At 38.3% G+C, this 25,633-nt stretch overlaps 1 protein-coding gene across 2 annotated transcripts in view; it reads left to right on the forward strand.

The window, feature by feature from the left end:
* The window catches only part of rbfox3a (RNA binding fox-1 homolog 3a), a 1,185,382-nt gene that overhangs the window by 1,134,317 nt on the left and 25,432 nt on the right, over window positions 1-25,633 (forward strand). The window contains exon 15 of one of the 2 annotated variants that reach the window (XM_062056431.1): window positions 1,772-2,396. The exons of the other annotated variant lie outside the window; for it this stretch is intronic. Within the exon in view, the coding sequence (XP_061912415.1) occupies window positions 1,772-1,774 (3 nt within the window). The 3' untranslated portion in view covers window positions 1,775-2,396. Of the gene's footprint in view, window positions 1-1,771; window positions 2,397-25,633 lie in introns of those variants that run through there. 2 annotated transcript variants of the gene reach the window in all.

Here is a 25,633-nt window from a genome sequence, read left to right on the forward strand (position 1 = left end):
TGCAATGGAAAGCCTGTCACATATTTGTCATAATAATATAAATGCTAATAAGACACCCAATTAATGTCACACTTTCAATGGTTTCCAGTCAATGTCTGTTCTTTATGGTTGATGGTTTAAATTTCTTTCAAACATGCATAAAGTTACGTGATACATCACAATTTCCAGTTTCTCTTCTCAACAAGTTGGAAAAAGAGTAGGAAGTAGCAGAGCTTACTTAATCCAACCCGCTTTTCCATTTCATAGCAATTACTAACACTTGTATTCACTCCCTGTTCAATTCAAAGTACATTTGTGGTGCACAGAAAGTGTCCGACTGTGTTCTTTTCACATAAGGGATACATTTGCCATGGACGTAAGCAGCATATACTGGATGTACTGCAGAGATCAACTATATATTTTTACCGATACCGATTATTAGTAGTCAAGGAGGCCGATAACCGATATTTTGAGCCGATATTCATTTGCAGTAAAATGTTAGCTAATAATATAATAATAGAATTGTTAATAATGTATGTCAGTAAACAATTGGACTAAGCTTTAAGTTGTTTTCTTAACATTATTTTTGAGGAAACATCAGACATAATGTTTTATGCGGCGCTAATGTTGTGGTTTATTTAGCACCAAAAACGAACACCTTTATTACATGTGTCTAAGAGGAGCATCATCATTTGTATTTTAAAATATGGAAAATATCCTGAAAATTTAAAAAAAATTTATGGGATTTTTCTAAATCACAATAAGTTGCAAGCTAATCAATTGTATAGCAGCTTATGAATTTTAATACATAGTAAGGTTGAGCCTGAAATATTGGTTGGCGTGTATTTTGAACATGTACAGTTTCACATTTTATATATTTTTATTTCTCTTTCCAACATGTCTGAAAAGAAGTAGGAAGAAGCAAAGCTTATTCAATCCTATATATTTTTACACTTCATAGCAATTACTGACACGTATGTTCACTTTCGGTTCTCAGTTTGTAACATAATTTACATCAATGATTTCTAAATGGTATTATTGATACTAATATTGTTGTAATAGATTTTTCAAGCTGGCACGGCAGCGCAGTCGGCAGAAAGGAGCACTGGTTATTACCACTAACTTACTCTTTTAAATACTGGTATCATATGTGTATATATTGTATCTGCTGATGTATTTCAGTTGTATAATAAGTACATCTCGTCCACTACCGATAAAAGAAGGCCGATGTGTCATAATGCCAAATATCGGCGCCGATAATTGGTCAATCATTAATATCCTGTATGTCAGGGGTCCCCAACCTTTTTTCCATCGTGGACTGGTTTGATGTATGCACTATTTTCGCAGACCGGCTTTTCAAGTGTGGCAGATAAAAACAGCTAAAAAATTAGCATTAAAAATCAAACCACCATAACTTTTTTGACAATCTGGCATATTAACATTTTATATGTCCATTAATGTGCATTGTCCCATGTACTGTAACAAAGGACTTGTAATATACATCTATTAACAAGCGTATAGGTGTGTTTAGTGGGACAGGCGAAAGTTAAGTCGGAGAAAATGTGATAGTGCGGCCCGGTAGCAAATGCGTCAGGGACCGGTACCGGTCCACGGACCGGTGGTTGGGGACTACTGCTGTATGTAACATCATTACAACTTCAACTTTAATTAGATTAAAACTGCTCTGGGTTTTTATGAGTTGAGATAATTTTTTAACATCTTTTCTGTGAAATACATCAACATTTCATTTACTGATTATTTGTTCTCTGTCTTTGTATTTTTTTTTTTTTAGTAAATAAATGGATGTGTACAGATGGACACCAGAAACCGAAGACACAAAACATGGAAACAGAGGGACATCACACTTGACCAACAAAAACAAAAACATGGGTGGATTTGTTCCAGAGTCGTCCTATCAAGGAAGAAAACGCCCCGAGGGAAAGGATGGACGGAGGTTTGATTGTTGGCCTCCTCTGAGGACCATGTAGTCTACTATAGGGAGGCAGGCCTGCTGGCTCTGACCCCTGCAAAAACAAGCCTTGCTAAGCAGAAAAGACCAATTGGACAGATCACCATAAAACATTTTATTTTTGTAAAAAAAAAAAAAAAAATTATGATTTACAAAAGGAGCAAAGACATCTGTCGTCTGATTGCCTCCTACCACACAACTCACTCACCCATCGCACCTTTTCCTTAGGCTTGGTGGGTGTGTCAGATGGGTGCTGGTAGCTGGTCCTGCAGACGTGTCACTAATCTACACAAGGATTCGCTTTCTTACAGCAGCTGAGTAGTCCACTAACGTCCCCCACAAAAATACTCTGGTCTGTACAAATGGAGTCGGGAGGCTGGTGTCTGCTGGGTTTCAACCAAACATGTCACTGTAGTGTTGTGGTGGAGGTGGCCGTGCTGTGTAGTAAACTGCTTTTGTATATTGTGTGGGGGTCAGGGTGGGTGGGTCAGACGACGGACGTATGTCTTCAGAGCATTAGGGGTGGATAAGGGGAAGGGATTTCAAGAAAGCCCTTTACAGAAGTATTTGAACAATGACAGTGGTTTTAAAATTTTTGCTTCAGTTAGTCCCTCCCTTTCTGCTATGGTGACCATGGTGTCCAACATGTTGAATAGAGAGTGTCCTTTTGCCAACATTTTCAATGAGAACACACTCAAAAGACTCAAATTAGTGTCAGATTGTGTGTACTATTAGTGGGCGTGTTGCAGGTTATCGCCTAATAAATCCCCCATGACCTGCTCAGTGGCCTTGTAGTTAGAGTGTCCGCCCTGAGACCGGAAGGTCCTGAGTTCAAACCCCGGCCGAGTCATACCAAAGACTTTAAAAATGGGACCCATTACCTCCCTGCTTGGCGCTCAGCATCAAGGGATGGAATTTGGGCTTAAATCACCAAAATGATTCCCGAGCGCGGCCACCGCTGCTGCTCACTGCTCCCCTCCGCTCCCAGGGGGTGAACATGGGGATGGGCCAAATGCAGAAGATAATTGCACCACACCTAGTGTGTGTGTGACTATCGTCGAGACATTAAGACTACAATTGATAACTGGTGCAGGCCGCCTTATTTAAATGAGGATTTTGCGTGTAAGTAAGTACTTCATATTTATTTAGCACTTCTTACAGAAAGAGCACTTTACACAGTTAAAATACAAACAGTACAATCAAAATAAGTATGTAGCGCATACCGGCTGTCACCATGGAGACGCTCATTTCCCGCCGTGTCTAAGCTATTATATAGTCCAACTTGTAGCGTTTTGTCATGTTGTTGACATGCGGCACACAACTGTACTATGTTCCACCTTTTCGTAGTTAAATAGAAGCGATGTAGAGAACAGAACCTACTTTCAGTTCGCCGATAATGCGCTCTGGGAGGCGCTGCTGTGTTCACCTTTGGTTGATTAAACATAAGATCACCCCCATTGCAGCGTGTGAAAGAATGTGTTATTAAAATTGTTATTGTTGTTATTAAAACGTAAAAAAAATATTTATAACATTTTTAAAAACAAAAAATGGTATTTGATTAAAAAAAAAAAAACAGATAGTAGTAGTGCTGGAGGAAAATATATTTCAATCCAAATTGCCATTGATTCTGATTATACTCAACATTTTCAAAAATCCGTTTTTTTACATGCTTACTCACTGCATGTATCGTGTGTGTCATACGTCAGCAGCCAAAAAAGTGTTTTATTCTGATTTATATGCCACATATAGTGGAACCTCAATTTAGGTTAACTAGTTTGTGTATAGAAAAGTTTGTATATTGAAGCATATTTCCTCATAAGAAACAATGCAATCAGGAATAATGGGTTGCAGTCTGGACCTAAGTCCATATTTTAGTAAAAGTTGGTAAACTATGAACACAATACAAAGTACTATGCAATACTGTATATCAAACAAACATAACAAGGAGGTGATGGGTCAACTTTTAATTTAATAACAAAGTCAAAACAACAATTAGCCGGACTGTCCTAATTTGCAGCTGCCTTGCTGACGTGTGCAGTTGTGGTGTTGGTTAATCTTCTTTGCCTGCAGGGCAAGTGTCGACAACGCTGTAGATACTTCCTGAAAGTTTCAAACCACGTATTGCTTGTCCATATCTTTTTTTGGACTCATATTGATTTAGCAAAACTATAAACATGCCGTAAAAAGACTTTAAAAAGTACTTAAAAGGCACACATAGCAGCAGAGTAGCTAACAGAAGCTATGCTCTGCTGAATGACTCTTTAAACACTGGAGATGGATCAGCCTGCCTTCATATTGTTATTCGGCCTGTGTTTGGTAAATCGGAAACTTTGTACAATGAGGGGTTCGTAAATTGAGGTTCTACTGTAATATAATACGAGAATCATGTTGAATCGATTCTGAATCGAATCATTTCCTCAAAAATTTGGAATTGATTGTTTGTTAAGACTCACATCCCCACTGAATAGTCCTTTTTTTTCAACTTCAGTTACACTTGCAAACAAATTGTTTTGAATACAAATTAATGGTAATAACAATGAACAGTACTACATCAGTTTCTCAGTTTATTATCAGTTTTTTGTAACAATGATATTTCAGCAATAAAATTACCATTTCAGTAAAAACAATTTGCTGTTTTTCAATGCTGTTAATTTAGCTTAACTGTGGTGTAAGCTTGAACACCTAGGCTATGCTAAAAAAAATTCTCAAATAAAAAAAAAACATTCAGTGTGGACTTAAATAACATTGTATAAATGTTCTGATGAGGAAAATAGACCAATAAATGGGCCACATATTGGACACCTATGCTCTAGGTCAGGGATTCTCAAACTGTGGTTTGCGTACCACTAGTGGTACAGGGGCTCCATCTGGTGGTACGCCACAGAATCACTTGATTAAAGTACAGTGTTTTATTTTCATATATTCGAACACAGCGCAACTGTTAAAACTGTGGCTAATGTTACCGAATGGCCAAAAATATTAAAAGTACCGTAAATTCCGCACTATAAGCCGCTACTTTTTACCTAAACTTTGAACACTGCGGCTTATAAGAAGAAACTGATAATTTATCGATTTTTCTTCGGTAACGGCAAGAATTATTTTTATTTTTATTTTTTAACACAAACAAGCAAAAACACTTAGAGTGTTTTATGTTTTGTTGCATGTTTCCATCCATTGGACAAATTCGCTTACTGCAGGTGCATTAGTGTCCTTCCATTTATCGCTAGTGTTTTGTTTTGGGGGGTTTTCTAACCGGCATGCAGTTCAGTGTTCTAGCCGTCCATAGCGTATGGATTTTTCATTCATAATTCCAAACAACGGTTGCTAGTTTTACAATATAACTAAAACTGTTTATACTTAATAAACCGTCCAATGTGTGATGTCTGTTGAAGTATTTTCATGCATATTTGTACGTGCTATTGTAATGAAATGACGCTAGCGCCGTTAACATTAGCTAATAAGCTGTCTACGTTATTATTAACTTACAACGGCATCAATGTTATATTGTTTCAGTTTCACAAATTCCTCAGTAGATTCAACAAAACGTCATCATGGAGTTATTGAGTCTGTTTAGCTGATTGCAGAGTTAGATTCTGCAGCTAGTGGGTCCATGACAATGACTTATGTTTTGTTTGATCAACCGTTTTACTGTCTTGTTACAGGCGCTGTTTGGAAGCAATTAAGGCATGTAAATAAACATTTACAAAATATTTCTGTGTAAATAACTAATTTCACAACGTATGTATTGGCGGCGTATAGTTTAGTGTGTTTAATACAGAGAAAAATATGTTTTTCTTCTAAAATTTAGTGGGTCTGGATTATATCCTGCTGCGCTCTATAGTCCGGAAAATACGGTACTTGTTAAAAAAAAACTCTGCCTTGTTTTTAATGAATACTTAGTCCTCCTGCGCTACTGTATTTTAATGTTTGTCATTAGGGTGGTACTTGGAGAGCCGAGTTTGAGAGTCACTGCTCTATATTTTCCATATATGTGAGTGGTTGTAGTTGAATATGAAGGCAAAATCGTCACAACTCTGTCACTGTCCTAATACTTCTGTACCTAACTGTATAAAGATTAAACAAGGGGGTCAAGAAGAAGTTTTATTAATCCTTTCTATTTATATGGATCCTTCTATATTTAAACGTTGTACTAATAACATGCTGTGAGGCATGATTGAAGAGTCAATTGTAGCCATTTACTAATGTTGTATTTATTGTATTATCAGTAAGAAGAAAAAAACATTTATATATAAATATAGATATATCTATTTGTCATCTGCAGCTACTGAGAATATGTTTGCCTTTCGTTTTCAACTTCCACGCAGGATTCAATGCACTGTCAATGTATGATGAGGTTTCTACTTGTGTGATGTTTTATTCCCTTGACATTTCTTGTTTTCTGTTCTTTTACTTCAGCTACTGAATGTAATTCAAAAACCTCTTGGGACTTTTTAGGTAGGTGTTGTTGTTTTATACATACTTAAAGATACAGTGCTCTGTAAATGACATGTAAATGGTGTAGCAAAAAATGTTTCTGATAATATGCTGGACTTCTTCTACTGACCTAGACTGACTGTAAGGTTAAAAAGTAGAAGGGGGGAAAAAAAGAAGTGTGCTGCTTGTGGTAATGAAAATTAGCATCTAGAAGGAACATCCTGTAGCCAGTGGGAGAGACAGAAATGTTTAATCATTGCAAGATCAATTGGACTTTTTTCTTTTCTGGCCTTTTCAAATTTGATGAGAACAAGGAGATGGGAGCAGACTGTCCCACGTGAACAAGATGAAAAGAGCTCTTTTGGAATAGACTTTTTTTTATTTGATTTCCCCTCCATAAGCCACGAATGGCAGTGCCATGAAAATACTATGCTGTGCCATGGACCGACTAAAGAGGGCATGAAAAGTTGTGTACAAGGGGTGGACAAAGGAGCAGTGAAGGTAGCGTTTTTGTTATTATAAGCACTACTATTTTACGGGGTTTAAGTTTGAACCACTCGTCTACAAAGTTAAGTAGGAATCGGTATTTCAAATGTTAAAAAAACATGTCTCTGACAGCAACAATTGCAGGATTTGTAAAACTTTGAGGTATTTAAAACATTCAGTAACTTTCTATGCAGATAATAATGACCTTATTTTTCTGGTTCTCTTTAAATTAATGAGCCTTTTAATTGAACTTAAACCCCTTTGTGTTCCGCATGTTTCAAGACAAAGCCGGGAAGAAGGCCTTGTGAAAAACATATGCCTAATTATCCATTTTTGTACTATAGTATCAATAGCGATGGGTACCGAGTTTGGCACTTTTATAGGCGCCGGACGAATTATGTGAATACTACCAGCTATTGTTTCATGTAAAATAAAACAGTACCATATTTCCATACCTTTGTTGCACGGGACATCACTCAACCACTCAAGCAGCACTCAGAGTGGACTAATTCGGACTGCCTCAAGGTAATGTTACAATTCTCCATTCCAACAAAGCAAGTATGCCTGATAGAAAACGCTCAAACATACAGTAAGGCTCCACTTTTCAAAATGTGCTAGTTTGATGCTAATTTACATTAGATTTGACATTAGACATGCAACTGATAAGCATTAGTTTACATGGTGACTCCAACACATTCAAACTACAACTAAGATGCACATTACAATCAAGCAGTTGGCGTGTAATAAGTACAATACTTACAGTACAAACACGTCGTATGGTTCAACAAAAGACTATATTCAGCTTAATGCTGTGACAACTTCCTACACAAGACTGGTGTCTAATGTCTTGCAATTGCATGCAAAGTCTACGATATAGTACTTGTAAATGACACTCTGAAGAGCAAGAAATCAAGATAATTGAACGGCTCAGTGTTGAATAAAAGATAAATATTTTTTTTAATCAAACAATGAACATTTATCTTACGCTGTGGAGTATTTGTGTCATTTCCCGGGTACCGGGAATGATCAATTTCAGGCATGTGAGCAGCCTTTGAGAAAAAAGAGAAAAACTGACCTAAAAAAGAGGAACATTTCTATTGGCATTGAGTGCTGCCAGGCAAGCCCCAAAAAGAACATTTTGAAAATCAAGACTACATTTCCTGCAATTGAGTAAATTTGTAAACTAGGTTTTCCTTGAAATGTATTCTCATCTACCAACTTCCTTTGGCTGACTTTTTAACGCTTACATGTCCCATGTAATGTACCACAGAATTCTTAGTATTTTTTAGTAGATCATTTACTAACGTTATTATCTTTGAAAATGTCACGTACCATTCTATAACATGCATGCAAAGAACTCAGACTTTGGCAACTCTATCCTGTTGCCACGCCCCTTTGGGTAACATACTTCTGGTGCTGTGACCTCTGTTTACACCCGTCACGTCAAAAATATGCCTTCTGGCTGGCTATTAATACTGTAAATACTCTACAACTACAACTGTTTCGGAACTAACAGTGCTGGGATTGTAATCATCCAAATATGATGAGCAAAAAAGTAGAAAGGTGTCGACTTTGTGGCTCGGAGACGCAGGCGACAACAGGTAAGCTAGCTAGATGATGCTAACTATGCTAACTAGTGAGCTTATTTCGGCGCCCTTGTCGCCTCCCTGTCTTGCAATTTGGTGCAGTGTTGAGGCAGGAGGAACAGCGAGTACCCAGTAACGGCTGAGGCGAGCGTTTAACACATTTTATTAAGTTCTCAATTTTTTTTATATTGTAGTGGGTTTACATAATTCACCCACAGACCTTTTGCTATTGTTAGAGAGTTCCGCTCGGGCAGGTTTTCACGGGACATGTTTGTGTTGTCGCGCTGAGAAGCTACGGATGTATAGATACTAAGAAAACAAAGTCTGAATGTCATTGAAACAATTAGCTCCTTTTGACACTCCTCCCCCTGTCCTAAAACGCGGAGGTGATATTTTGATCCGGAAATTAATGTTTAAAAACGCGGTACCCATCCCTAAGCATCAGACATGGTGAACCGTATTTTTTTTTTTTTTTTTTCTTCAGCGTACTCAAACTCCTATTTGTCAGTATCAGGAGCACTTAGATTCTGACTGATGGGAAGAAAAACTCTGCTTGTTAGTTTTCAAAAGGGCCCAATGCCATGCATAAACTAAATGGTTTCACAATTACTTTGGGTTCTACATTTCTTCTGCATGTTTGACAAAAAAAATCTCTAAATTTTACAGGGGCTGTTCACACTTTTATGATATTGTTTTGCATTGTTTCTGTTTACCTCCTGTGAAGAGGTGAAAGTAGCAACATCAGGATGCTTTGGACAACCTTTCAAGAATTTCTTGACTGAAGGCCATGAAATTCTGGCCTCACAATAATACAATGGATTCAAACGGGGAACACTAAAGGTATCTCCTCTAAATCCATTTCTTTCTCTTCCACTGAACAATGAAGTACTCTGTGTTCTACGAAGATAGAGTTTACAGGGATGCCAGCGATACATGTCATGCTGCATGACTGAGTGTTCAAGGGTCTGGTCAGAGACAAAGCGGATGAGTTTCGAGTGCATCAAGTGGATTATCTTTCATGGAAGGCCGATCCACCATCATCCTGCAGCGATCCACCACTGAGCACTTTAACAGGGATAACACACTGTTGGATTACGCAAAACGGAGGCCAACTGCAAAAGAAAAAAAAAGGAAACTGGACTAAAAACTTAACGGAAACAAAGAACAAGAACAAACTATGAAAGCAACTAACGATGTCAATCTTAGCGGAGATCAAGGTTTACTGATCTTTGCCCTGTTCTTCTCAATCTGAAGTCTTCTGTTCTTTTGGTTTTTTGCCCAACACTCCCATCCTGTTTACTCTTAATCCTCTGCTTACCATGCTGGTTGGAGAGGATTAAAAAAAGACATAAAAAGGTTTTTGTTCAAATAGTGAATTTCTAATTTCCAGTAACAGTGAGAAGATATTACATGCTAGAATGTTCACCATTACCTTGATACCCTTGGACCTCCATAATGGATGATTTAGCAAACATACAAAGTCTATTTACAATTTGAAAACTGAATTACAAAAGTGATTGATGAGACTGTTAATCCGATGTGTTCCATTTATACTCAGTGCTTATTAAAGTATTCATGATCAATCACATGAATATTTCCGAACCATGGAACGCAGGAAACCAGCGGAACAGGCCTGCCTGAGAGACGGATCTTGGGCTATGTTTACACTGCAGGTCAATTAAGATTTTTTGCCCATTTAAGACATGCATCTGATTGGTTTTCATGTCAGTGTGAACACTACGATTTCAATTTTTTTTTTCAAATCCGACCCAGGCCTCTTTCTTAAGTGTCTATGACTCAGCAATGTATCCGATGTGACGGCAGTCTGAACGTTCTAGTTGCATTCATCCGACCCATACAAACGTCGTATTTCTTTAGTCGCCAAAGTAAATGGTGGGCGAAAAAGCAGAAAACAGTCAGTGACGAAAAGTGTCAACAAACTGTGAAAGGTTCAAAAGAATCCTCTTTTTCCCTCATATTCCTTTTATCCCTGGGTAAAAGTTTGTCATAAATGTGTTCAATTGTAAAGAGACTTTATTAACGACCCTTCCAGATGACAACCCATGAAAAATCCTCAAGCTTCCGATCACATGTCTGCAAGATGTCCCCCATGTTGTTATGTTGTGTATACCTCAGATGCAAACTCATAAAGCAGCTATCATGTCAAGTGTCCAGGCAACCAGATCTGCTTGTACCCCAGTAAACAGTCCATATGCCAAAACCACACCTACCTCCCCTAGTAACCCACTGACCTCCACCCCAAAGGCCACAGTATACTTTAATCAAAAGTGATATCCAGAAAAGACCTTTTCAAAATAAAAGTTTTCCAAGCTTTAATTTTGAACAGATCGTACGATTCGGAATTCAACCAAGTGTTACATAGCATGCCACACCTTGCCAGAAACATTTTCCCAAAAGAAGGAGCAGAGATGCCCTGTATGCGGAACAACTGCTGAACAGCAACGTTTGCGGAACGTCTCCGTGCTTCGTTATCCGTCATTACTCACCGGCGGCGCCTGTGATGCACACTAAATTGACTTAAATGGCAGAAAGGACAACAGTTTTGCAGAATGACGACCATGATATCCGAGCTATTGAGTGTACCTGAATGTAAGCCATATATTTAACCAAATTTTGATAATACATAGATATATTGGCCACATAAGTCTATAAGCCACAGGTGTACACATTGATTCTTTATTGCATGTATGGACAAAAAATTATATTTAAAATTTTTGAAAGATGAAATATTTACAAAGGCGCTTCATACAGCAGCCTACCGGAGAAGTCATTGACCGCGGTGTTCGTCCTCCTCTTGTGCGCAGGCACCTTTGAAATCGACTTTTTCTGCACGTGTGGACGTCCGGCTTTTCGGGACTCGGTCGTGGTGATGGATTGCCGTTCTGTGCAGCGGTTGTGTCCTTTTTCAGGGGTGTCGGACTTGTTTTCATCGAGGGCCACGTCGCAGTCATGGCCGCCCTCAGAGGGCCGCTTGTAACAGTGAATGTAAGAACATAAAAGTATAATCGCCTCATTATATTATTGCCAACGCATTTGGTTATTTGATTTTTGTACGTACAAATTGATAGACAACTTGCTTTGAAATCGTTAGTCAAGGTGACAAGCAGATATTTAAGTATTTATTGTTATTTTTACACACTATCATACGGTATATAATAATTAGTGCTAAAAAATGTTTTTTTTATCACATTTCAATCCCAATTTTTTTTTGTAATTTAAAAAGATCTAATTTATCTTTTTTTTTTTTTGACAAATTAATTTTTTTAAATAAATTTTTTTAGGCCATCTCTATGCTTACTTGGTGCACGTATGTGTCATACGTCAGCAACCAAAAGGAGGTTTTGTAACCTGTAAGCTGTTTTGTTAAGGTGTTGTTATTATACCAAATAATACATTGCAAAAATGTGTTGAATCGAGTATCGATTATGAATCAAATCCTGACGCCAAGAATCGGAATTGAATGGCGAGGTGCCCAAAGATTCACACCAATAACAATTGAATATTTGTGTATATATATCAAAGTTTAAAACATGTGAAATTTCGTCAAAATGGAAACAATGAAAACATTTAGTAAGAAAGATGAAGTATCCACATTATTTTAAGGCTTTCGTAGGCCACATTAAATGACGTGTCGGGCCGGATCTGGCCCCCGGCCCTTCAGTTTGACACCTGTGGTCTATTGTCTTTGGGGCTGCGTCAAGTACATTTTGTCCTATCTTACCCATGATGAGAATGAGTGTATCACACTCTAAATGGCTGACTGAATGATTGTGTGAGGTCGTTTGACTTGTAAACAATTTCATTGTTCTCATGTGACGAGGCTAAATATATCGGCGGCATGTGAAGCTTGTTACCCCGGAAAAAATGATAAAATAGCCGCAGCATAGTTCAAAGCTTGGGAAAAAATTAGCAGCTTACAGTCCCGAAATTACGATACTTGATTTTTGTATTTGTAGCAAACAAAAACACAGCAGCAACGAAACCTCTGGCCAACGAGCACACATACAGTTCTTAGCATTCAACTCTAGCAGGTTGGAGTTCACACAGGGCCCTAAAATAGCTGTCCCAGGCTTAGCCTGTAACATGATTCCTTGATTTTGGACCGCCAGAAACAGCATTTCCTCATCCATCATGTAAAATAATGTCTAAATATCTTTGACCAGCTGACTTCAGGTCTGTCCCCTCCCAAACACCCAATGGGACGTTAAAAGGTATGAAATAGGAGCAGCCTTGAACAGTGTTTTATTTTGAAAATAAACCTAATGTTCAATATTTTGTCTCTGCATGACTTCCTGTCCCGCACAGGCTGATTTTCTGAATTGAGCCGCCAAAAATAGAAACTTTGCATATATTTGGCAGAGGGCTGATGCCGTGTGTCCACAGACGATGGACATTAACACGTTGACTAGACCGGACACGGACAAATACGATACACATGCAGTGGAAATCTAGGCTAATACTGCGGTGTCGCCATATTGTTAATCATTTGTCGTCAACGTTGTGTGTTGTGTTGTGTTTGGGATTGAACCCGTAAGAACCAACAGCCAACTAACAGAACCAAAACCTCAATTGTGTTAAAATGAGCCCAATGAAGATCGATGCTAGACTTAAATCAAAGTGACATTTTGGAGTGGGTGTCATGTGACAGTCATGTGACTATTCTGGGATATGTCTTCCAAAACATAGCAGTGTGTCAGGTATAACATGTGAGAGAACTAACTCATGTCCATGTTGTTTCTATCAAGGGTCATTTTAATGCAATTGTAATGCTTTGATAGGGTGTCAAATATCGTAAAATAATAGATATTAACAATTAACAATATTAACATTGTTGTTTTTTGTAATCATTAGACCAGGGGTAGGGAACCTGTGGCTCTTTTCATGACTGCATCTGGCTCTCAGATCAATCTTAGCTGACATTGCTTAACAATATAAGTAACGAATAAATCCGCTGGTAATCACAGTGTTAAAAATAACGCTCAAAATATAAAACATTCTCATGCATTTTAATCCATCCATCCGTTTTCTGCCGCACCTGTTCAAGAAGTCGCATTAATGGTAAGAGGTATTTTATTTATTATTGGTTAGATTCAGAATAACAATGTTACTACAAAGAATAAGACACTTATTGTACACGCATTTAGTTGGATTCAGTGTTAAAAAAAAAACATTATATGGCTCTCACGGAAATACATTTTAAAATATTTGTTTTTTATGGCTCTCTCAGCCAAACAGACCCCTGCTTTAGACAGTAGTATAAGAATTGAGTATTAATAGCCATTCAACTGGAGATATTACGGTACAGAAGTGTGATCCATTCACACACAAATTGTTCAAAATGGGCTTTTTCCATAAAGTATACTGTTGCCTTGGCACTCCCCCCAACTACCCCAGCAGTCGTCCAACCCTATGCAGATCCCCCAAAGCACAAAGGTTTGTATGGTAACTTGTGAGTCAAGCAGAAAGAAACAGATACATTTTCTTCTGCTCTGTTGTGTGTTTATTTTTTTTTAATCATGTATTTGAGGCTTCAGTGCACTTTGTGTTCTCATGTGAAGATCATCTGCCTCTGCATCGCCCATATTCCAAAAACAATCTTTCTCGTGTGGCTTCACTGAATTTTAATTGTTTTTTGTTCTTCCACACAGGACTGTAGTGAAGAGTTAATAGTTTACTTGCACCTTCAATTGAGAAATAAGTGATGTACGAGGGCAGGGTATGATTAAAATGTGGCCTCTGGGATATGTTTGGCCCACATCTGATCAGCCCTCACAGCATATTCTAAAAATCTACTTGATTCGTTGATAATGGGATGTATTATTACATCTTACACAAATTGCTTCGTCAGTTTTAATACAAAGCTAAGATGTGGACGTTGTGTTCAGATATTAACATGTATTGACTTACAATGGATCGGGCCCTCACATGTTTACATTTTTCTGAATGTGGCCCTCGTTTGGACACCCCTGAACCCCCAACAGTGTGAGTAAAATCTTATGAGTCAATAACGAAATAGAAAGTTGTTTCAGAGTTCAGTGACCGCATCATTTCAATAACCGACGTCCTCAAATGCTGACGGAATTAACTTTTAAATTGCCAAATTACTGCTTCATAATTGGGATTTTTTTTATGTTTTTTTGAGGGATTCACAAAAATCATATGAGATTTGATTTACTACAGTCTTGTGTGTATGTACAGTTAGTCCATAAGTATTGGGACAGGTACAAACTCCCTATTATACTGCCTCTGTGCATCACGACAATGGATCTGGAATTGAAAAAGAGAGCATATTACCTGCTTTAATAGAGAATGTTTGCGAAAAAAAATGTCTTATTTGTTTTTTATATGTTTATGTGTTAAAGTAATTTGTCAATGTACACTTTCAGTGAACGTTAAGACATCATCTGCATATTAATACTCAACATAATCATTACAACTAGTAGTTAGAGCATACTCTTTTGTTCTACCCCTTAAAGACAAAAAAGATGTGGTTGTGTTCCTGATGCTTATGGACTTTTTTTTTGGTTTTCTCTGTAAACTCCAAATGTGCATCAAACAAAAAATACTATTTATTATGATATTGGTGCATTATTATCACAGTGATTATTACAGTTATTCCAACCGTTATTATTATTAATAAACATTTCTTTATGCAATGGATTGCTCTTCTGTTAATGAGTTCAAAGATGATAGTTACTATGGTAACTTCCTGGGTTTAACATGTTATTGATATTTACAATATTTTCTAATAGAGAATAAAAGAAAAAATAATAGACCAGAATAGTACAGTTAATAGAAGGCATTAGTAGATAGCTTATCCATTAATGAAAAATGAACAATCATGGGTTGGTTTTATGTGGCGCCTTTAAAGATAACCCCTGCACTTCACAAAAAAATGCATTTTTCATTTCCTCCACAGTTTCACAGTGCTGCTACCATATATATTGAGCCACAGCTGCTCTGGGCTAGACTGACGGTCACCTGACCACCATTAAACATTTGTTCACTTTTATATACCAGTGTGGTTGTATTGCTCAAGGACACGACAACAGTGACAGGGACGGAGGAAGCGGGGTTAAGATTACGGTTTCTGGACCTCCTAAACCACTGCCATTCAACAGTAAAAACTGACAGAGTTCATAATATTAATACACAGTAGATAATACCTAATTAAACTAGAAAAGAGTGGTAGGTAGAGACCTCTACCAGGTCCTAGTTCTCAAAAGTAAAAAAAAAAAATCCATACATAATCCAGTGAAGACAACTAACTGAAGTCCTCAATCTCCACAGGTTGTCGGGCCAGTCTAGAGATAGACATTATTACTGTCATGCCACTCTTTATTATTGAAGATTGATATGGTTCTAGTTATGTTTATGGTTCCTACAAACAGAAATCAAATATAATTAGTAATCAAATAAATGATGCAACGCATATGCAATCTTCCTAAAAACATGTGAATGTTTTTTCAAATGAAAATGAGGTCAAGACAGTGCAAATGAATCATCTATAAATGTAAAATAATGCAGTGGAAGGCAATTCTTGCCAAAAAATACTAATGTTCTTTGAAAGCACAAACCATGGCTGTAAAGAAGTTAAAGAGGGGAATTGCATTTTTTGGGAAATTTTGCCTATCAGTATGTGAGACAAGAACATATTTTTATTTTTTTTAATGCACTCTTATTTGTAATATACAGCTCATACTAGACAGCTAACGATGCAGCAGGACTAATCTATTTCACTTATAAAGCCCTCTAAAAACATCCAAAAACTGCCAACATTACTGCATTTACATGTCGTGACCTGCGTAATAATAACATTGTTGTTATAAGAGCTAATGCAATGCTTTTAGTAACACAGAGCCTTGATCGCCGAGAGGTAACTAGCTTATGCAGCTATTATCATACCGAGCTGCTGCATTGCCTCTGAATCGGTAAAAGTTTGAGCTCGGTTATAAATCCTGCCTCTCACTTGTATGTGAAGGTTGTGGCTATAAGACGAGAGATTGGTCAACTCTGAGAAAGACATGTAAAGACGCTTGTTTCTTTTTTTTACTTGAGGATCGTAGATTATAATTAATGCATCTTCTAAACAGGGAACAAAAGTATTGTGCTGAAAGATATAAACATCCCATCCGTCTGCATCCCAGTGAGAGTAGACACTGTACAGTAAGTGATTGTTTTATTTTGTCCGTACAGCGGAACTTGATTCACGGACGCCTCTATTTGCGACCTTTGTGGTTTACAAACATTTACATCACAGCTAAGTATGCCTCTGTCTGTGAATCATGGTTTTTTTTTTTGCATGCTGTTTGAAAACATCGGGGGCTGCCAATTTGGTGACATCACTTCCTGTACACACGGCCGCGACCATTTTGAAGAGCTTCGACGGCGAGCGGCACTTCTAACAAGGTTATTTCCACAATTGTCTGGTCAGAGCTCTGTCAGCCAGACTTAGACATCACTTTGTGGGAGCAGAAACACTTTAACCGGTCCAAACTCTGACAGTCTGGCTGTATAGCTTTGGTTGGCTAGACAAGTTATACAGCGAGCATTTTAGCTAGTTAGCCTCCGGCTTGCAACCCCTTCAGTTCGAGGATTTTATCGATGAAGGGTCCTTTGTTCCGCAGCGAGTCTTTAATCGTGATCAGACCGAAAACGATGCCAGAGCAGACCTTTGTTACAGCAAAGAAGAAGGCACTACCGAAACACAAGCCGATGCTAATTTGTGCTAACGCTAGCGGTGACGACATGTTACTCCGACACTCCCCTAGTGTTCAACAATGCCACAAATATTCACAGACACAAGTTACATTTATTTGGTTTTTAGTTATGGAGCGCACCAAAGAGATGTGTGTGCGTGCGTGTGTGTGTCTCTGTGTGTGTGTGTGTGTGTGTGCGTGCGTGCGTGTGTGTGTGTGTGTGTGTGTGTGTGTGTGTGTGTGTGTGCGTCCGTGCGTGCGTGCGTGCGTGCGTGCGTGCGTGTGTGCGTGAGTGAGTTTATGTATGCATGCAAGCGTGTGTTGACATTTAAGCTTGCTGTAATGTTGTTTGGATTAAAAAGAGATTGTTGAGCCATTACCCTCTTGTTATTTATGTTGGTTTGATATACATACATATACACATATACTTATACGTATACATATGCAGATACTGTACACATATACATACTGTATAAAGATACACATATACATACAGTAAATATATGTGTATAGTATTTATACATTATGGTGTCTTCAAAGTGTGCAGTTTTTTTTACTAAAAAAGAGGCTAGAACCAATTATTCATGTTTACTAGAACCAATTATTCATGTTTACATTGATTCTTATGAAGAACTTATGCTTCACTGTACAACATTTTCGGTTTGTGAACCATGTTGAAGAGACGTAAAGTTCGTAAATTGAGGTTCCACTGTAGTTTGTATTTCTCGTTTGGCACTTATACTGCTACATGAGGCCTAGTGTTTAACGAGAGCTGGATCTGCGTGTCACTCAGCGTCTAAAACTTGTAGCTAAGTAGCTCTGTATGTTTCCCTTTAAGGGGAACTGCAGATGAGTCAGGGAAAACATGGCCAGCGCTACTTACAAAATGGCAATCATTTGGCCAAATTAGAAACAATGATGGTGAAGTACACATGCACAGTGATGGTTGTCCTAATACTAATATGTCAAAAGACACACATTAAACCATAATTACAAAACTGATTATGTTTGCACAGAGTTCAGCAATGCACTTTACTTTGGATTTTGACTTGGCACTAAAAAGGGACAAACTTACCGTACTCAAAGATGCATAAATATCTGTGATTAAAACCATGAGTGAAATGAAAGCAAAGGATTCTAATGAGGAGCAAGAGCTACTGTTTTCTAATGGCTGCTAGCCAGACCTGGCTGCAGAAAAATATTTAAGGGGAGGGTCCTGCCAAAAATTAATTACCGCCGCGGTAGCACGCACACTTGTTGAAGCTTTAATACTGGCTTTTGTCTGTCCACAACTGATTACTACATGTAAGACAAACACTTTATATTTGTGGTTATCATAACGATAAGGGTTTACAATTATTTAGGCCTTTATCGTGTCCTAAAAATTAAAGAGTTGGCCATTTCTATGGTATTAATTGTAATAGGATCCAACGTTGATGTGCTAAAACCTCTTTCTTGTTTAGAAGCTACATACAATATGAACATTTATTTGTTCAAGCACATAATAAATATTAAAAAAATGTTTGGATGTATTCATTAAATCAATGTATTCTTGGCCTGCAAAAGAGTGATGTAAAGTCATATTTTTATACACATCTCATAAGTGCATACATTACTAGACTACCCTTAGCAGATGTACAGATGACATGTGTCAATATCAAAATATTACTTTGAATCACTAAAATGTCGTTTAAGGTTGATTTTAGCTTTTTGAAGGGTACTTCAACATGTAAACAGTACAGTACTGCAGGTACTTTATTATCATATACTCTCTTGAATAATTACATCCAAACACTTGATTAATAGTTATTATGTGCATGAACAAAGAACAGTTATTATTGAATGTAGCTTATGAACAAAAAAGAGGTCTTAGCACATTAACATCCGATCAATAACAGTCCCTTACAATCGCATTATTACCAAAGAAATGGCCCATGTTTGTCCTACATGTAGTTAGTAATCAGTTGTGGACAGAAGAAGCCTGAAAGTGGTACGCGCTTTCGCAGCGGCGGGAATCCATTTTTGACACGGAATAATTTTTTGGCGCAACACTGATAGCAGCAGATAATAGATTTGATTTACAGTTGTGTCGATGTCAGAATCGATGACTCGCCTGCTGATGGCGTAACAGCAGTAAAAATGAAATGTGTCCTGTTCACTTTCTCCCTGGTGTACAAATATTACAAGTTAAAGCAACACATATTGGTTTTGGCAGTGACTTCCTTATCCCGCAAGGAAAACCATCTGAATTATCTCTCGTTCATACCTAAACCCCACCCCTCTTTTAATGTCGCCATTTCAGAGCTGTGATTGGATATATTCCGAACTTGTCCCACCCAAACAGACAAACAGACACAATCAAATATGATTGGATTTTGTTTCCGTCAACTTCTTTGTGTGGTATTTATACAAACCCCGTTTCCATATGAGTTGGGAAATTGTGTTAGATGTAAATATAAACGGAATACAATGATTTGCAAATCATTTTCCACCCATATTCAGTTGAATATGCTACAAAGACAACATATTTGATGTTCAAACTGATAAACTTTTTTTTTTTTTTTGCATATAATTATTAACTTTAGAATTTGATGCCAGCAACACGTGACAAAGAAGCTGTGAAAGGTGGAAATAAATACTGATAAAGTTGAGGAATGCTCATAAAATACTTATTTGGAACATCCCACAGGTGTGCAGGCTAATTGGGAACAGGTGGGTGCCATGATTGGGTATAAAAAAAGCTTCCCAAAAAATGCTCAGTCTTTCACAAGAAAGGATGGGGCGAAGTACACCTCTTTGTCCACAATTGCGTGAGCAAATAGTCAAACAGTTTAAGAACAACGTTTCTCAAAGTGCAATTGCAAGAAATTTAGGGATTTCAACTTCTACGGTCCATAATATCATCAAAAGGTTCAGAGAATCTGGAGAAATCCCTCCACGTAAGCGGCATGGCCGGAAACCAACATTGAATGACCATGACCTTCGATCCTTCAGACGGCACTGTATCAAAAACCGACATCAATCTCTAAAGGATATCACCACATGGGCTCAGAAACACTTCAAAAACCACTGTTACTAAATACAGTTCGTCCCTACATCTGTAAGTGCAAGTTAAAGCTCTACTATGCAAAGCGAAAGCCATTTATCAACAACATCCAGAAACGCCGCCGGCTTCTTTGGGCCCGAGATCATCTAAGATGGACTCATGCAAAGTGGAAAAGTGTTCTGTGGTCTGACGAGTCCACATTTCAAATTGTTTTTGGAAATATTCGACATCGTGTCATCCGAACCAAAGGGGAAGCGAACCATCCAGACTGTTATCGACGCAAAGTTCAAAAGCCAGCATTGGGCACTAATGGTGCATTAGTGCCCAAGGCATGGGTAACTTACACATCTGTGAAGGCGCCATTAATGCTGAAAGGTACATACAGGTTTTGGAACAACATATGCTGCCATCTAGGCGCCGTCTTTTTCATGGACGCCCCTGCTTATTTCAGCAAGACAATGCCAAGCCACATTCAGCACGTGTTACAACAGCGTGGCTTCGTAAAAAAAGAGCGCGGGTACTTTCCTGGCCCGCCTGTCTCCCATCGAAAATGTGTGGCGCATTATGAAGCGTAAAATACGACAGCGGAGACCCCGGACAGTTGAACGACTGAAGCTCTACATAAAACAAGAATGGGAAAGAATTCCACTTTCAAAGCTTCAACAATTTGTTTCCTGAGTTCCCAATCGTTTATTGAGTGTTGTTAAAAGAAAAGGTGATGTAACACAGTGGTGAACATGCCCTTTCCCAACTACTTTGGCACGTGTTGCAGCCATGAAATTCTAAGTTAATTATTATTGTTTGCAAAAAAAAAAAAAGTTTATGAGTTTGAACATCAAATATCTTGTCTTTTTAGTGCATTCAATTGAATATGGGTTGAAAAGGATTTGAAAATCATTGTATTCCGTTTATATTTACATCTAACACAATTTCCCAACTCATATGGAAACGGGGTTTGTACTTTTACTAACGTGTCAGTTACTTGTTTTATCGTCTTAATCAACATGCCTTTGTTTTGATTACTGATCATCTTATTGTTATAAATAAATAAAATAAAAATAGAATAAACAGCTTCCAGCCTAGGGCGGGCACGTCTTATTCTGTGGGCGAGCTGTGAACTGAGAGGGCCAACTGTTGAACTGAGAAGACACCTCAAGACAGCGACCTTTGATGGTTGAGTGCTGGCGAAACCACGCCCCATAAAGGAAGTCTTAACTATCAGACAGTGTTGTAATGTAACAAAGTGCACTAGTTTGTTACTTTGCTTAAAGGGGAACGGCACTTTTGGGGAATTTTGCTTATCGTTCACAATCATTATGAAAGACAAGAACACACATGTGTTGTTTTTTTCTTTAAGGTTTTTAAAGGCCTACTGAAATGAATTTTTTTTATTTAAACGGGGATAGCAGATCCATTCTATGTGTCATACTTGATCGTTTTGCGATATTGCCATATTTTTGCTGAAAGGATTTAGTAGAGAACGACGACGATAAAGTTCGCAACATTTGGTCTCTGATAAAAAAAAGCCTTGCCCCCACCGGAAGTAGCGTGACGTTGTCAGTTGTTCGCATCCTCATATTTTCCTATTGTTTTCAATGCAGCTAGAGCGATTCGGACCGAGAAAGCGACGATTACCCCATTAATTTGAGCGAGGATGAAAGATTCGTGGATGAGGAACGTTAAAGTGACGGACTAGAATGCAGTGCAAGACATATGTTTTTTCGCTCTGACCGTAACTTAGGTACAAGCTGGTTCATTGGATTCCACACTCTCTCCTTTTTCTATTGTGGATCACGGATTTGTATTTTAAACCACCTCGGATACTATATCCTCTTGAAAATGAGAGTCGAGAACGCGAAATGGACATTCACAGTGACTTTTATCTCCACGACAATACATCGGCGAAGCTCTTTAGCTACTGAGCTAACGTGATAGCATCTGGCTGAAATGCAGATAGAAACAAAATAAATAAATCCCTGACTGGAAGGATAGACAGAAGATCAACAATACTATTAAACCATGTACATGTAACTACACGGTTAATAATTCTCAGCCTGGCAAAGCTTAACAATGCTGTTGCTAACGACGCTGAAGCTAACTTAGCAACTTAGCAACCGGACCTCACAGAGCTATGATAAAAACATTAGCGCTCCACCTACGCCAGCCAGCCCTCATCTGCTCATCAACACCCGTGCTCACCTGCGTTCCAGCGATCGACGATGCGACGAAGGACTTCACCCGATCACAGATGCGGTTGGCGGCAAGCATCGGCTAGCGCGTCTGCTATCCAAGTAAGTCCTCCTTGTTGTGTTGCTACAAACAGCCGCTAATACACCGATCCCACCTACAACTTTCTTCTTTGCAGCCTCCATTGTTAATTAAACAAATTGCAAAAGATTCACCAACGCAGATGTCCAGAATACTGTGGAATTATGAGATGAAAACAGAGCTATTTTGTATTGTTTTCAATGGGGTACCGATACTTCTGTTTCACTGGCTACGTCACACGCATACGTCATCATCCAAAGCCTTTTCAACCGGAAGTTTAGCGGGAAATTTAAAATTGCATTTTATAAGTTAACCCGGCCGTATTGGCATGTGTTGCAATGTTAAGATTTCATCATTGATATATAAAGTATCAGACTGCGTGGTCGGTAGTAGTGGGTTTCAGTAGGCCTTTAAAGATGATAAAAAAAACGCTTGGAAGATGTGGCTAATGTGAGTCACCGTTGTAGCCCTTAAAGCCCTATAAAACAACTTTAAAACCCTCCAACGTTTTATATACACACTGCAAGTATGTATATATATAATGTAGTAACAGACACATTCATAACAATATGTAATATGTTCAATATTTACCGTATTTTGAATGTATTTAAAACATTTTCAGCACATGGATTTCTTTTTCCAAAGCAGCGCATGTCCGACTTCTGGCAACAAATGTGTGTTCCTACTTCCGGAAACAAACGTGAGTATGTTCTAATCATGGCAGAATCGATAACAGACAACGAAGACAACTATTTTTGGACAAACAAGGATTCACAACCTTATCTTATTGAAGCTGAAAATACGGAGGATGAACTACTGTTAATATACGCAAGCAGTAAGGAAGGGTGAGACGTTGGAGCATACGAAAGCAGACAAAGTGACGTTAGGGGACTCGAGGCTGCAAAATGGGGAATTTGAAGTCATGCTAATTCGACATAAATGGAGCGCTTACCCAAATAAAACCGGAAAAAATGTACCCGGCCAGCTGGACCAAACTGACAACTGTCCATCGAGTGAGTCACACTTTATATTGATCAAGATCAGTGTTCGAAACAACAGTGTCACTTAATAATGGCAATGATGACATGTCCTCCTTTTAAAAGCACAGACACACTCGACGAAACGTCTTTCAACTGCAAATGCTCGATATATGAAGTTTTTTTTAAAGTAACGTATTAATTGCTTTCCCAAGTATTTAATTACATTTATCTAGGAGTAATTCATTAGTAATTCAATTACTTTTTTGGTAAAGTAACTATAATTAATTACTTATTCCTGTGTTCGTTCTTACAATAACAATGTTGCTACAGCTTGGTTATTAAACAGTTTATGGAATGTATACGAAGTATTGTTGATGGTTTTTGAATGCATTTTTGAAGTGATTTAGTGGTAGAATCGATTGCTCCCATTAGCTGCATTGCTAGCCACCAAGAACAAGCAGAATTTTACATGTTAGAATGCAAAAAAAACTCAACTGTTTGTCTTCTTGTCGCTCATAATGATTATTAACGATGCCCCAAAAAAGTGCAGTTCCCCTTTAAGTATGATTTTTACATATTTGTACTTTACTTCAAAATGTATATTTCTGACAAGTGTCATTGTTTCTCTAAATCAATCAATATCCTTTATTTAAACATCTTTTCCAAGAGTGACCTATCCAAGAGGGCAGCAAAACAAAGTTACATAAATACATATATTGGCAACAAAAACTGCAGCAGTCAAACACCACAGTTAAATATATTAATTACTTACAACATTAACATGTGGTGATATCCTTTACACACTGATGTTGCTTTTTGATGCAGTACCGCCTGAGGGATCGAAGGTCACGGGTATTGCCGCTTATGTGCAGTGATTTTTCCAGATTCACTGAACCTTTTGATGATATTACGGACCGTAGATGGTGAAATCCCTAAAATCCTTGCAATAGCTCGTTAAGAAATGTTGTTCTTAAAACTGTCCGACAATTTTCTCACGCATTTGTTCACAAAGTGGTGACCCTCGCCCCAGATGATTTCCTCGAACCCTTTTGTTACTCCAAAATAAAAGATGGGTTGGTGACGTTATGCCTGTTTGTTGTCATAGCAACACTAAACACGAAGAAGAAACCTTGCTTGATTCCAATTGCATGTCTGCCACAAGTCAATTCCCCGCCAGCTGCTCTGCAAGATGGCTGTAAAGTGTGGAGTTGATCCCTGGAACGGAGGTGTGGAGTTCTGAGACACACTTCCGTTCAGGAGAGTGTTCCATAGTTTGCAGCCATCTAGCGTGAGAGCATTCAGCAGCACTAGAGCTAACAAACTGTTTTACATGAGAAACACTGCAAAGTAAGAAATCAAGGTTTAATGCATGTTTGTTGTACCAAGAAGTGGAAGAACCATTGCGACCGACAATATAACCAATTTACTTAGCGACCTCTTCTGCAGTTGTAATCCAGGCATCACTGTCTATATATGATGTTGGAACTCTTCCCCGTACTAAATCTAAGGAGAACGCCGCACCAATGAGCATTCGAGCAAGCAGTCAGGAGCCTATGAAAACCTTTCAGTCTTTCGACAGGCAAGTACTTGGCCTCCCCAAAGAAGAAAGAAGAGGCATGAGGTCAGCAGAGCTGCTTTTTCCTCTGGAGCCTAAAGTCATAGTTCCTCATCACCTGACAATGTATGAACTTACAGCACTGTGAGTGATGGGTCTGTTTTATTTACTTCCTATAGGAAGCAGAGGAAAAGCAACAAGTTCAACGTTCAATATGTGGATTTGTAATCTCAGAAAAGTGTTTTCACTCATTTTTGATGTGTTTACTTCAGTATTTTACAAAACCCAAAACCAGTGAAGTTGGCACATTATGTAAATGGTAAATAAAAACAGAATACATCAATCCCATCCATCCATTTTTTACCGTTTGTCCCTTTCGGGGTCGCGGGGGGTGCTGGAGCCTATCTCAGCTGCTTTCGGGCAGAAGGCGGGGTACACCCTGGACAAGTCGCCACCTCATCCCAGGGCCAACACAGACAGACAACATTCACACTCACATTCACACACTAGGGACCATTTACAATGATTTCCAAATCATTTTCAACGCATATTCAACTGAATACACTGCAAAGACAAGATATTTAATGTTTGGACTGAGAAACTTAAGGTT

This window comes from Entelurus aequoreus, linkage group LG08 (genome assembly GCF_033978785.1).
Source record: "Entelurus aequoreus isolate RoL-2023_Sb linkage group LG08, RoL_Eaeq_v1.1, whole genome shotgun sequence".
In the NCBI taxonomy this organism is placed as follows: Eukaryota; Metazoa; Chordata; class Actinopteri; order Syngnathiformes; family Syngnathidae; genus Entelurus; species Entelurus aequoreus.